A 14,167-nucleotide genomic window follows, 5' to 3' on the forward strand; every position below is an offset into this window, starting at 1 on the left:
TTGATGGCTATTCTCAAAGCACACCCATCAGTCTAATCTATAAACCTCATTATTTTCCAACAATGGCAGGAGGACAAATAATCAACTGATTCATAGTCAGTAGTATACTAGCTACCAGTAAAACAAAACAAAACAAAACATTTAAACTTATATAAATATCATGTTTTGAACAAGCTCTATTAAAGTACGTTTCTGTAGTTTCAATATCTCTAATAAAGAAGCTTAATTTAGCAAACTTTTATAAATTTGTCATTGTTTATTGTGAATCACATAACTGTACAATGGATTATTGGTTCTCTACCAGACACGGGTCAAAACTCGACTTTTAACGTTAGAATATATGAGAGTCAATATAGAGTCACGGGTAAGAAATCTTTATTGCACAAATACACCACTTATATCAAGCATTGTATTATTTGAAATATTTACACTGCTACCTTTGGCTATACGGATCACAATCTCAATCAAAGTAGTAACTGACAACCGTAATAAAATCTCTCCAACTAATATCACTTTAATTGTTTGTCCACTTTTTACACACTTCTTATATGAAGTATACAAGTAACCAATGGCCCACATTCGATTAAAATTATAAGATTATATTCCTATTTATTTTTTCCCCGCTATTACAGCGGTAGGTCTACGGATTTACAACGCTATAATCAGGGGTTCGATTTCCCCCGGTGGGCTCAGCAAATAGCCCGATGTGGCTTGCTATAAAAAAAACACACACTCACTTATTTATTTCTCCAGTTGTTATACGTCTGTGGAATGAACACAACATCTGTAAACTTCAGTATAGCCATATCACTGATAGCTATAACTTTTCGAATAATTAAAAACCACAATCATAAATTTGTGAAATGCAATTCTCACTTAGAGATAGCTGAATAAAGCTGAGAAAGTCGGGATTAAATATTACAAATTTGTGATTGTTGTTTTAATTCTTCTTTCATTACTATTTGTAGTAGGTTAATTATTACGTTTTAGAATACAAAAAGTTTGAGCACCATCTCTTATTTTCTTGGTGTGTTATAACACAATGGACCACTCAAAGGGTTTTCTCGTCAAACACAGGTTTACTTGTCTAAACGTTTTGCTCAAATACAGTCGTTGGCGAATAATGTAAATAATTTTATTTGTTGCAAAATCCAACCACAGTGTCTCTATTTTTCTGTTGCTTAAACATCTTAACAGTATATTTACAGGGATATTGGTTATTTTTACAATAAATACAAATAACACTTCGTTGGAGACCTGCTACAAATACAGATTATTCTACAATGTCGGATATCTTTTTTAACATTATTGCATATTTCATATTCATTAGGTACAAGTAACTTTAACAAATTAATCAGGAGTGATTACAAGAAAGTACACTGAATGAATGAATATTTGATGATTGTATTACAAAAACAGGTAGAGCCTTATTCATTATAAACCACTGACCACACTACACTATTAAGATACACCTAGTCGAACATAGTTTCTTTGCGTAATTATTTCATTAAACTATTTGTCTAATAGAAAAACAATATTTAACTCAGCAATCATACAATAGTTCAACCACAATATATCCAACACTGTTTGTCTTATCATGATTCATTGTGTATCGTTCAGTAAGAACAATGTCGATAAATATTTTTCTTTATGATTTCTTTAGATGGTTAAAATGACCCTACGTTATTGAGAACTTTCACTAAAAAACTGGTCCAATCCCTCCCTTCCCTCAGGCCTAAACTTTCACCACTCACATCCTCTGTCATCCTTAATTACTTGTTTATCAAGAATTTTTGTACCATGTCAGCCTCGATTCCAAATGACCAAAACTAGGCCAAAATTGCGTATAAAAGATGTTTTCTGACCAACTCTCTCTACCAAGTGTAGCAACGGTCAGCAAATTTATTCGAGTCTTCTGTTAACTACAGTCCATATAGACAACACAATGCTGAAGGTATAATTTTTTCAAGACATATTTGTGTACAGTTTTAAAAATTAAGGACTAGAAATGATTTATCTATTAATTATTTCTTAACTTAACGAAAAGTGCTATCTCAGAAAAAGATTCCGTCTATTACTGAAATAAGGAATCATTGAAGTACTTATTTTATGGTCATCATAATATATAAAAACTAAAACATTGAAGTATTCACAAATAATTTCTTATAATTAAAATTTAATACAAAATTTCAAAGTGAAACTAAATAAAAATTGTGATATTTATTTGTTAAGGAAAGAAATATAGAAACGATATAATACGTCGTTAACTTAATTCCAGGTACTTCTCCTGTGTATTTTGGCCACAGCTGCCTATGCTGGATATCCTTTCTATGCTGCCCCAGCTGTTAAAGTTATCCATGCGCCTCAAGTTGTTGCTGCAGTAAGTTCATCTATTATATATATTATAATTTATATTGAAATTTCTTTGAGAAAAAAAGTCTCATATATTGTTCTCAAGAGACAAATTAATTTTTAAATAAATATTTATCTTCATGTCAATATAAAAAAAAAATCGAAAGCATGATCAGTACACAGTTAACGTTTCTAGCAACCTTACCGATCTAGACTGTTAATAAAATAGCTTTTTATGTGTTCAGTGAAGAACATTACTTGTTGTAAGTTATTGTCATATTAATGGGGTAAGTTTGAAGCTTAAACGTATGAATTCGTAACAGATAATAAAGCTCATTATAGAGCCTCATGAAAACTGTTCTTTTAATTTCATAATTTACCCTATTGAGGTATCAATAAAACTTAAGTTCTCTAGAAGATATTCGGAATATAGGGTATGTATTTCAGTAAACTACCAAACACACAGGTTTATCTTTCTTACATCAATTACTTTATCTATTCTCATTTCGATCTGCATATTTGAAAACAAACGAATTTCATTAAAGTCAGACTCATTTTTGGTATAGAAAATAATTATCACTTGGTTATGAAATACATTACATTGTTTTATTACTTTACTTATTGCAAATCCTACTTTGTCTCAAATAGTTTGACGGGTAATATACGAAACATTAAGAATAAAGGACGTTCTTCCATTTTACGAACATTAAATATGATATTAAGCTGTAATACAAATTTTCTGTACAATCAGGAAAAGCCTGAACCTTTTGACTTCAGCTACGACACCAAGGACGACGATGGTAACACTCAGTCCCGTCAGGAGTCTGGAGATGGAAGTGGCGCCGTAACTGGCAGCTACTCTTACGCAGATGCAAACGGTCTCTACCGACGAGTATCTTTCACAGCTGATGCTAGTGGATTCAAGCCATCCATTGAAACTAATGAACCGGGTACTGCGAATGCCAACCCTGCTGATGTCCAGGTGTCAGTTCAGGAAGCCCCTGCAGTTAAAGTCAAGGCTGCTCCTGTCCACAAAATCATCAAACTCGTACATGCTCCCTACTACCACGCTCCTTTAGCCTACGGCTATGCCCACGCTTAAATATATATAAGTTTATTTTGTTGTAGAAAAATAACCCTTTTTAAAATGTTTGTAACTTTTCGTTATGTTTATCGTCACACGATTTTACCTGTTGATCAGTTGCATCCATCGTAATAGTGACTTTAGTTTCAGATTGCTTTGCTTCTTCATATGTGTTGCTTTAGTAAGTTATTTGCTTAATGCTTTGTTAGTAACCTAAATTATGGATTTCTATGGTGCAATAAAGTAGTGTTTTGCAAGCCGTATTTTAGATATTTGAAATTTTTAGAGTTTTTAAATAAAACGAACTGTATAATATATACAACACGTTAAAGAGTTTAACAGAACAAACAGTGTTACTTTTCTTAGTAGTCTAATATACTGTAAAGTAGTTTAATAGTAACTTTAACAAGACAAATTGAGTTCTTAGTTACCAAATAATAACAAAAATCTTGCGTATTTATTAGTAAAGAGTCAATTTCATCGTTTAAGTAAAGAAGAGACACAATAAAGTCTTCAAGATCAACCACAAACATTCGTCTTAAATACAAAATATATACTTAAAGCACACCTTTCTAAAGACAAACAAGAGAAATATATAATCTAATTCATTTTTTTTTCATTTAAAGCTCAACAAAAACACAATTGAAGTTCACACTGAAAACTACCAAAAATAAAAAAACTTGCAATTGAACAAACTGAGTACTATGATACAAAAACAAAAGTGAGAGTACTTATTACCATGACATCAGCTGCGTTGTTCAAGAGATAAATTCACAATCTACACTCTATTAAATGTTAACAAAGTGACATTGTAAAATTAAGTAATAAAGGTTCTCTTGTTAATACCAAGGCTAACAAATTGTGCAAGAAAGTAATTGTATTTATACTTCACCTAGAGAAATAACATGTCAACAGACAATCATTTATGAAGTGTTTACAGAATGTTTACTCTGAATGTTGTTGCAGAAAAAGAGATGGGATACATAGCATGGACTTGTGGGTAATATATAACAAGTAGAGAAGCTCCGAGTATTAAATATTATTTTATTACCAATCTTTATATACATTTCTACTTAACTTAACAGAAAGTTTTCAATTATTAAGAAGCATGGTTATTACTCTCCTTGTATCATATCCGATGTTTCTGAAACCTCCAAGCTACTTTGTTATTTTTCTGCTCCGTAACATTTGAGATCCAAAGGTATAACAAAGTAATCTACTTTATTCTGTTATAGTAATGAAGGTATCATTACATTGTTGTACTTCCTTTGGAACTTCGAAATCGAGAGCTCTACCAGACAGGCATGTCCATTTCTACAGTACATAGAGTATCATAGCAACAAGATTAGCCATCAATCTTTCCATCACTCCTTTCAGTTACTATTTTGAAACATTCCTAGTGTTTGTATCATTTCTTGGAGCTTTCCCGCTTTTCAATGCATTCTCCAATTCTTAGACTAAAATTTTAGGTACTTTTGTATTATCTGCGTTGTTGTTATCACTATGTATTTCTGTTCCTATTTCATCTTTATTATTGAAGTATATAAATAAGGCTTTGTAACATTTTGTACATATTTAAACTGTTTCTGTTTTATCATTTGTAGTGATTTCTTCTTCCTTCTGTTCAAAACCACTCTAGTAATACTCTTAGGTCCTCTACGAGCTTTAAAAATATTTTTTCTTTCTTTTTCTTGTTTTTTTTTCCTTCTTTATTTCCTTAATATCTTTCTTAACTCAACATATTCACATTTCTCTTGTATGTTCTTCCTCTATATTCCACTTAATTACTTTCTCCTGCCATCCGTTATCTCTTTGATCTCATGTTCCTCATCTTTACTAAAATTCGTTTTTAAAATCAGTTGATTTTGTTTTCTTTGATTAAAATCTTATTTAGTTTAACGAATGTTATATAGATCTTGGCCTTCCTCTAACATTCCAAATCTGTTTCTCATATTTAACATAAAATCTCTTTCGCTTTCATTTAGATGACAAATATTAATCTTGAGAGCTTTCTTCTGATGCATATTTTTAAGTCTCGCTAATCTTTTATTTATCTTCATTCTTGTTCTCACCATTCTACGGTTACTCTCTATGTCCGTCTTGGATAGAAATTCACAATTTTCCATAATTTCTCATTCACCGATATAAAATTGATTTATTTTTTACTTTTGCACTTGGACTTTCCTACATCTAATATTTACATTTTTGTTCAGAGATAAAGTATATCCTATTAACAATTGTTCATTTTCTACAAACTTAGGATGTCTATCTACCTTATTGTTGCTTTGACCTCTGCCGTTTCTTCCTACACTTTGAAACGGTTCGGTGTCTTCTTCAATTCATATTTCGACACTGAAATTACCCGTAAATACTCAGCGTTTTGCCTTTTTTTCTCTTAGTGCGTTTTTAACATCGTCATGAAATTACTCTATCTGATCATAATAGTCAGATGTTGGGGCATAATCTTAAATTAGTGTAATTACTTCTTTTCCTGCAACATTATTATATCTTGGGATATCCTTCTTCGATTGTTTATGAAAGACCAATGTTAATGTTGTTATACCTTCCACTTAAATAATAAAGGATCCACAAAGGGACTCTCCTGCCGATATATAAGAGAAAAAAACAACGTCTTAGAAATCCACGACAATCCAGGTCAATGTTGTATCTTTTCGTAAAGTTGTCAAACTTGTTCTTCACCTATATACATACGATCACGTTTAAACGAAAATTGAAAGTACTTCCTGCTGTTAAATGATGGGTTTACAAATTCGCCATGTGTATTCATATAATATATATTTGCTACTTTATGAATGTATTTGCACAGTAGCTTCAGTGCTTTGCTAGATTAAATTTCATGTCTCTCAGTAAAGTATTATTTTTTTATTTGTTGTTTTATATTAGAGACATAAATAAATGTCATTAAATTTTTGTGACAACAAACATGAGTAATATGTTCATTTCTATGGGAAAACGTTCGTTACGAAGACAAGATAAGTCAACTGTCTATTCAAAATTTTTTTATAATAATTCTATATTAATTTTTATACCTTTTATATACCTTTACTTTTAGCATTTATTTTGCATAGTCATTTTATTAGACTGTAATTGTCCCCTGTTGTTTTGTCTTGGAATTTACATTCTACAATATCACAAGCTCGATTCCTCTTTGTGGACACAGCTGATAGTCATATGTAGCTTTGCTATAATAAAACACCCGTATATATTGTAATTGAACATTTAAAGGTTTCAATACAGACAGTCAACAGCATCATTTATCCTTTATTATAATCAGTAAATCATAAGTTGTTATACATAATAACTTTATATAATACATAGTATTTTCATTTGATGTACGTTAGATTATCAGTGTTTTTTTTTTTTTTTAACGAAACAGAAATCCAAGAAGCCGTATATCAGGTTCTTGATTTCTGTAGCTTTGTAACATCAGATACAATAAGATATACATATCTTACTTAATTTATTTCTCGCATATTGAGAATTCTTGTATTTCTTACACGTAACATTAGATTCTGATTATCGTTGCCTCCAACGTTCTCACAGCAAGATACATGTTTTTGCTGTCAGGGTGCTGTCATTATAAAATAGTAACCTTTATTTAGTAAGTTAAATCAGTGACTTCAATAATCCATCAAAACTAAAGCAATATTGATAAATATTATAATGTTTCCTCATATCAAAAGTAAGTCATTCGTCGTTACGATAAACAGGTTGGATGCAAAATAAAATTAAAGTTTATCACTTCAGGACGAGTAACTTATTTATTTGTTACGTCATAATAAGATTTTTGTTTCTTATTCTGTGGCAATCATGACAGGAAATATTTTAATTTCAACGTTATTAACGGTAGTATACAGACAAATAAAAATTACTGGTATTGAGCGAGGCTCACAATTTTCTCTTATAAGTATGACATGAGATAAAATAACTATATAATATCTAATGATATATCCAAAATGAGTGTGGTAATATGAAAAAAAAACAACATTATTATACCAACTTCGTGTCACATAATACAATAATAAATAATTTGATTTTAAAGAATTTTGCAATATATATTTGTCTCCAAATATTCCCAAAAATATTCGTAGACGAAATAAGCTACTATATTACACGAATCAGAATTCATTACAAACAATTCATCATCAAAAGTATTTTATGAAACTTCGTTATCTGTTGTTTCTTACAATTAACCATATTACGCTAATGCAAACTGGTATAGTTAAAACTCCAATTTTTAACAAATTAATTTTTAAACTTTTTAATCTAAAACGCAGTAAGAGGACATTTGTTAAGATTACTTCCAATTCTTGTGTTTGATAAGAGAGTTTGTAAAATATGAGTTCGAATCCATTTCGCAGTGTAACGTTGTTTTCGAATTTCGCAGGCAGTTGTTTCGAGTTAATAAATTACAAAAAAGGCAGCTAATTAATTGGCTGCACCATATACAAGTTTTTATGTTACTCTACAATGATCAAATAGTGTGGTTTGATAGCTATTCTCATAGCACACTCATCAGTCTAATCTATGGACCTCGTGATTTTCTAACAATGGCAGGACGATAATGAATTAGTAGATTCACAGTCAGTAGTATGCTAGCTACCAGTAATAAAGAAAAAATTTGAACTTCTAGAAATATTATGTATCAAACCAACTCTGTTAAAATACGTTCTTGTAGTTTCAATATCGCGAATAAAGTAGTTTTATTTAGCAAACTTTTATAAATTTCACATTTTTTAATGTAAATCACATAACTGTACAATGGATTACTGGTCCTCCACCAGACGCGGGTTAAAACTCAACTTTTAACACTAGAATATATGAGAGTCAGAAAAGTGTTTCCGGTTGGAAATCTTTATTACACTAATACACCATTTGTAACATGTATTGTATTATTTATAAAATTTAGACTGCTACATTTGGCTCTACGGATCATAATGTCAACCAAAGAAGGAACTGAGAACCGTTATAAAATCTATCCAACTAATATCACTTTAATTGTTTCTCTACATTTTTATATACTTCTTATTTCAAAAATATAAATAACCAATGACCTACATTCGGTTTAAATTATAATTTTTTATTCCTATTTATTTATTCAACTTTTATACGTCTGTGAAATAAACACAACATCTCTTAACTTCAGTAAAACCATATCACTGATAGCTATGACTTTAAAAACAATTAAAACCACAATCATAAATTTCTAAAATACAATTCTCACTTATGGATAGCTAAATAAATCTGCGAGAGTCGGGATTAAATTAAATAAATTTGTGATTGTTGTTTTAATTTTTCTTTTATTAATTTTTGTAGTAGGTTAAATATTTTATTTTAGAATTAATAATTTAATAATATTTTGTTTGTTGCTTTGTATGTATAACACAATGAAGGATCAAAAGATTTTACTTGTCATACACATGTTTATTTGTCTAGATTTTTTGACCAAATACAGTCGCTGGCAAATAATGTAAATAATTTTGTATGTTACAAAATCCAACCACAGTGTCCCACAGTTTCTGTTACATTTTTACAGTACGTGTACAGAGATCTTTATTAATTAAACAATAAATAGAAGTAACACTTTCGTTAAAAACCTATCACAAATACAGGATATTCTATTTTGTAAGATTTGTTTTTTAACAGAAAAATAAAAAAAAAACGTTTATTACATATTTCATATTAATTAGATACAGGTTACTCTAACAAATTCAAAAGCTGTGACTACAAGAAAAATTAAAGTAGAAGAATAATTAATCATCATGAATCTTTCATGATTATATTACAAAAATATGCAGAGCTTTATTAGTTAATAACCACTAACCACAGTACATTATTATAATACATCGGTTCGACACTATCTTCTTTGTGTAACTATTTCACTATACTATTTATTTAACAGAAAAACAATATTTAACTCAACAATGATACCATAGTTCAATCGCAATATTTCCAACACTGTTTTCTCATCATGGTTAATTGTGTATCGTTCAGAAAAAATAATGCCAATAACTGTTTTCTTTATGATTTAGTTGGATGGTTAAAACGAGATTACGTTATTGAGAACTTTCACTGAAAAACTGGTCCAAACCCTCCCTTCCCTCAGGTTAAACTTTCATCACTCACATCCTCGTTCATCCTTTATTTTTATTTATCAATAATTCTTGCAGCATATCAGCCTGGATTTCAAACTACCAAAATTAGGCCAAAATTGGGTATAAAAGATGATTTCTGACCAACTTTCTCTACCAAGTGTAGCAACGGTCAGCACATCTCTCCGAGTCTTCCGTTAACCGCAGTCCATACAGAGAAGACGATGCTGAAGGTATACTTTTTCTCAGACATATTTGTGTACAGTTTTAAAAATTAAGGGCTAGAAATGATTTATCTATTAATTATTTCTTAACTTAACGAAAAGTGCTATCTCAGAAAAAGATTCCGTCTATTACTGAAATAAGGCATCATTGAAATACTTATTTTATGGTCATCATAATATATCAAAACTATAAGCTATCGGAAATAATTCCTCGTAAATGAATGACTTGGTTCTCTAGTTTAAAACAAACTTTCACTGTAAAACGTATTTAATTTGTGATATTTATTTATTAAGATTTCTTTGGTTTCTTTCTTAATTTTGCGCAAAACTACTCGAATTATATCTACGCTAGCCGTCCCTAAGTTCGCAGTGTAACACTAGAGGAAAAGCACCTAGTCATCACCACCCACCGCCAACTCTTGGACTACTCTTTTACCATAGAATAATGGGATTTTACTTTACATTATAACGCCCCCACTGCTCAAAAGGCGACCATGTTTGGTGTGACGGCAATCAGAACCACCCTTATTTGTCAAGGAAAATAAATATAGAAACGATATAATTCGTCGTTACCTTTTGATTCCAGGTACTTGTTCTGTGTATGTTGGCAACAGCTGCCTATGCTGGTAATCTTTTATACTCTGCCCCAGCTGTTAAGGTCATCCAGGCTCCAGTTGTTGCAGCTGTAAGTTTGTCAGTTATATATTTTATAATTTAGAGTAAAAATTGTTCAGGAAAAAAGATTCATAAATCGTCCTCTAGAACTAATTGAATCTTGAAAGAAACGTTTAACCTCACATCAATTTAAAAATCCGAAAATATGACCAGTTAACCATTAAGGTTTCTAGCACTTTCACCAACCTAGTTAATAAAGAATGTTAACAACAGAGATTTTTATGTGTTCAGTAAATAACATTAATTGATTTAATTATTGTCATCTTGATGGTGGAAGTGTGAAGTTTAAACATATGAATTCATAATAGATAATAAAGCTCAGTGTAGAGCCTGATGAAAACTGTTCTTTTAATTTCATAATTTACCCTATGGAAGTATAAATAAAACTTAAGTTTTAATATAGTTATATAGAAGATATTCGGAATGAAGGGTATTTATTTTTGTAAACTACCAAACTTACAGGTTTATCTTTCTTATATCAAATACATTGTCTATTCTCATTTCGATATTTGGAAACAAATGAATTTCTTTACAGTGAGATTTGTTTTTCGTATAGAAAATAATTATCACTCGGTCATGAAATACATTGGATTGTTTTATTATTTTACTTATTGCAAATCATACTTTGTCTCAAATAATTTGAAGGGTAATATACGAAACATTAAGAATAAAGGACGTTATTTTATTTTACAAATATTAAATATGATATTAAGCTATAATACAAATTTTCTGTACAATCAGGAAAAGCCTGAACCTTTTGATTTCAGCTACAACAGCAAGGACGACGATGGTAACACTCAGTCCCGTCAGGAGTCTGGAGATGGAAGTGGCGCCGTCACTGGCAGCTACTCTTACGCAGATGCAAACGGTCTCTACCGACGAGTATCTTTACAGCTGATGCTGATGGATTCAAGCCATCCATTGAAACTAATGAACCGGGTACTGCGAATGCCAACCCTGCTGATGTCCAGGTGTCAGTTCAGGAAGCCCCTGCAGTTAAGGTGAAGGCTGCCCCTGTTCAAAAAATCATCAAACTCGTACATGCTCCTTACTATCACGCTCCTTGGGCCTACGGTTATGCCCACGCCTAAACATATGTATATAAGTTTTTTTTTTCTGGAAAAATGAACCGGTTGAAAATACTTGAATCTTGCTGTTATGCTTATTGTCACAAAATTTATATGCAGATTTTTTTACAGTTTCAGATTGTTTTGCTTCTCTATATACAATGCTTTAGTAAGTTATTGCTTGATGCTATGTTATGGGTCTAAGTTCAAAATTTTGTATTTTTATTGTGCAATAAAGTGTTTTAAAAGCCGCATTTCACATATTTGAAAACTTTGTACATTGGTATAACACGTTAAATAGTTCAACACAGATGCAGTGATTTTAATTTTCTTAGTAGTCTAACATTATGATTATAAAGTTATTTAATAATAGCTTTATCTAGAACAAATATATTTTTTTATGTATGTAACATCTTAAACAACTCTGCAATGACGTTTTTCTGTATGTTACTCCTTTCTATTCACTTATAATATACTACACACTGTCAAACGAAACATTAAATATTTACATAACGTTTGGCGTGTGTCAAGGAATCTCAGCGAGTCAAAAACAGGGAAACAATTACCAGGTATATAATTTGTGTGAGAAAAGAGAGCAAATTGAAAAGTTGAGAATTCAACGTTGTTTTTCACCCTACAGGTAAATGTGGGGGTCTCGCATTACTTTAAATATTTAACGAGTTCTTAGTAATCAAATAATAACATAAATATTGCGTATTTATTAGTGAAGAGTCAATTTCTTCGTTTAAGTAAAGAAGAGACACAACCAAGTCTATAAAATCAATCACAAACATTGGTCTTAAATACAAAACATACACTTAAAGCATCTTTGCTTTAGATGAGTAAGAAATATCTAATGAAATTAAACTTTCTATTTAAAGTTGAACAAAAACCGTATTGAAGGAAAACATTGATCTGCACAAAATATAAAACGAATTGTAATCACACGCACAGTCCAGCTGTTATACAAACACAAGAGAGAGAAAATTACTTACCATGACTTCAGCTGCGTGGTTCAAGAGATAAATCCCGTATCCACACACAGTAGAGGAGTTTCGAGTATTAAAATATTATTTTATTCCCAGTCTTTATATGCATTTCTACTTAACTTAACAGAAAGTTTTCAATTATTAAGAAACATGGTTGTTTTTCTCCTTCTATCATATCCGATGTTTCTGATGCTTCCAAGCTACTTTGTTATTCTTATGCTCTGTAAAATTTGAGAACCAAAGATATAACAAAGTAATCTACTTTATTCTGTTATAGTAATGAAGGTATCATTACATTGTTGTACTTCCTTTGGAACTTTGAAATCGAGAGCTCCACCAGACAGTCATGTCCATTTCTACGAACAACGTCTATCACAGCATGAAAATGAGCTATCAATCTTTGAATCACTCCTTTCAGTGACTATTCAAAACATCTCTGGTGATTGTATCGTTTGTTGAAGCTTTCCTAATCTTCATGTCAGTCAATGCATTTTCCAATTCTGAGACTAAAATTTTAGGTACTTCTGTGTTATCTGCGTTGTTGTTATCACTATGTATTTCTGTTCCTATTTTATCTTTATTATTGAAGTATATAATTCTTTGTAAAATTCTGCACACACTTCAACTCTTTCTGTTCTATCATTTGTAGTGATTTCTTCTTCCTTCTGTTCAAAACCACTCTAGTAATACTCTTAGGTCCTCTACGAGCTTTAAAGATATTTTCTTTCTTTCTTTTCCTTGTTTTTTTCCTTCTTTATTTCCTTAATATCTTTCTTAACTCAACATATTCACATTTCTCTTGTATGTTCTTCCTCTATATTTTACTTAATTACTTTCTCCTGCTAACCGTTTTCTCTTTGAGCTCATGTTCCTCATCTTTTCTTAAGTTTGTTCTTAAAATCGATTATTTTTTCTTTTCATTTGGTTAAAAACTTCATTTCGTTTTCCAACAATGTTATGTATAGATCTTGGCATTCCTCTAACATTCCACATCTGTTTCTCACATTTAACTCAAAATCTCTTTCACTTTCATTTAGATGACCAACATTGATCTTGAGAGATTTCTTCTGATGCATATTTTTAAGTCTCGCTAATCTTTTATTTATCTTAATTTTTGTTCTCATCATTCTGTGGTTGCTCTCTACGTCTGTCTTGGTTAAGGATTCACAATATTCCATAATTTCTCTTTTTTATTCACCGATATAAAGTTTATTTATGTTTTATTTATCCACTTGGACTTTCTTAAGCCCAATATTTCCATTTTTATTTCTTAAACAATGTATTTCCTATTGATAACTGTTCTTTTTCTGCAAACTAAGGAAGTCTTTCTCCCTTTTCTTTCTTTGACATGTGCTGTATTTCTCTACACTTTGAAACTGTTCGGTGTCTTCTTTAATTCATATTTTGACACTGAAATTACCCGTAAATACTTGGCGTTTTGCCTTCTTTTCTCTTAGTACGTTTTTAACATCGTCATGGAAATTTTCTATTATAATAGTCAGATGTTGAGCCATAAAGTTGAATTGGTGTAATTACTTCTTTTCCATCGACATTTATATCTTTGGATATCCTTCTTCGATTGTTTACGAAAGCTTCTAATATAATAAGACTTTCTCTTACGACTCTTATTCTGTGCTTCCCTCCTCTTATATACAAACATCTT

At 30.7% G+C, this 14,167-nt stretch overlaps 2 protein-coding genes across 2 annotated transcripts; both read left to right on the plus strand.

Annotated features, from left to right (window-relative positions):
* Positions 1-1,828: 1,828 nt before the first annotated feature.
* On the plus strand, positions 1,829-3,699 carry LOC143247422 (cuticle protein 10.9-like). The gene is made up of 3 exons (XM_076495496.1): positions 1,829-1,954; positions 2,279-2,380; positions 3,104-3,699. Exons 1-3 carry the CDS (start codon positions 1,946-1,948, stop codon positions 3,452-3,454), a joined length of 462 nt encoding a protein of 153 aa, XP_076351611.1. The 5' UTR covers positions 1,829-1,945; the 3' UTR covers positions 3,455-3,699.
* A 6,018-nt stretch (positions 3,700-9,717) lies between these two features.
* On the plus strand, positions 9,718-11,769 carry LOC143248347 (uncharacterized). The gene is made up of 3 exons (XM_076496736.1): positions 9,718-9,782; positions 10,360-10,458; positions 11,190-11,769. The coding sequence occupies exons 1-3, from the start codon at positions 9,774-9,776 to the stop codon at positions 11,451-11,453; spliced, it is 372 nt and encodes a 123-aa protein (XP_076352851.1). The 5' UTR covers positions 9,718-9,773; the 3' UTR covers positions 11,454-11,769.
* Positions 11,770-14,167: the final 2,398 nt, after the last annotated feature.

The sequence above is a fragment of the Tachypleus tridentatus genome, chromosome 1 (assembly GCF_004210375.1).
Source record: "Tachypleus tridentatus isolate NWPU-2018 chromosome 1, ASM421037v1, whole genome shotgun sequence".
NCBI classification, from domain to species: domain Eukaryota; kingdom Metazoa; phylum Arthropoda; class Merostomata; order Xiphosura; family Limulidae; genus Tachypleus; species Tachypleus tridentatus.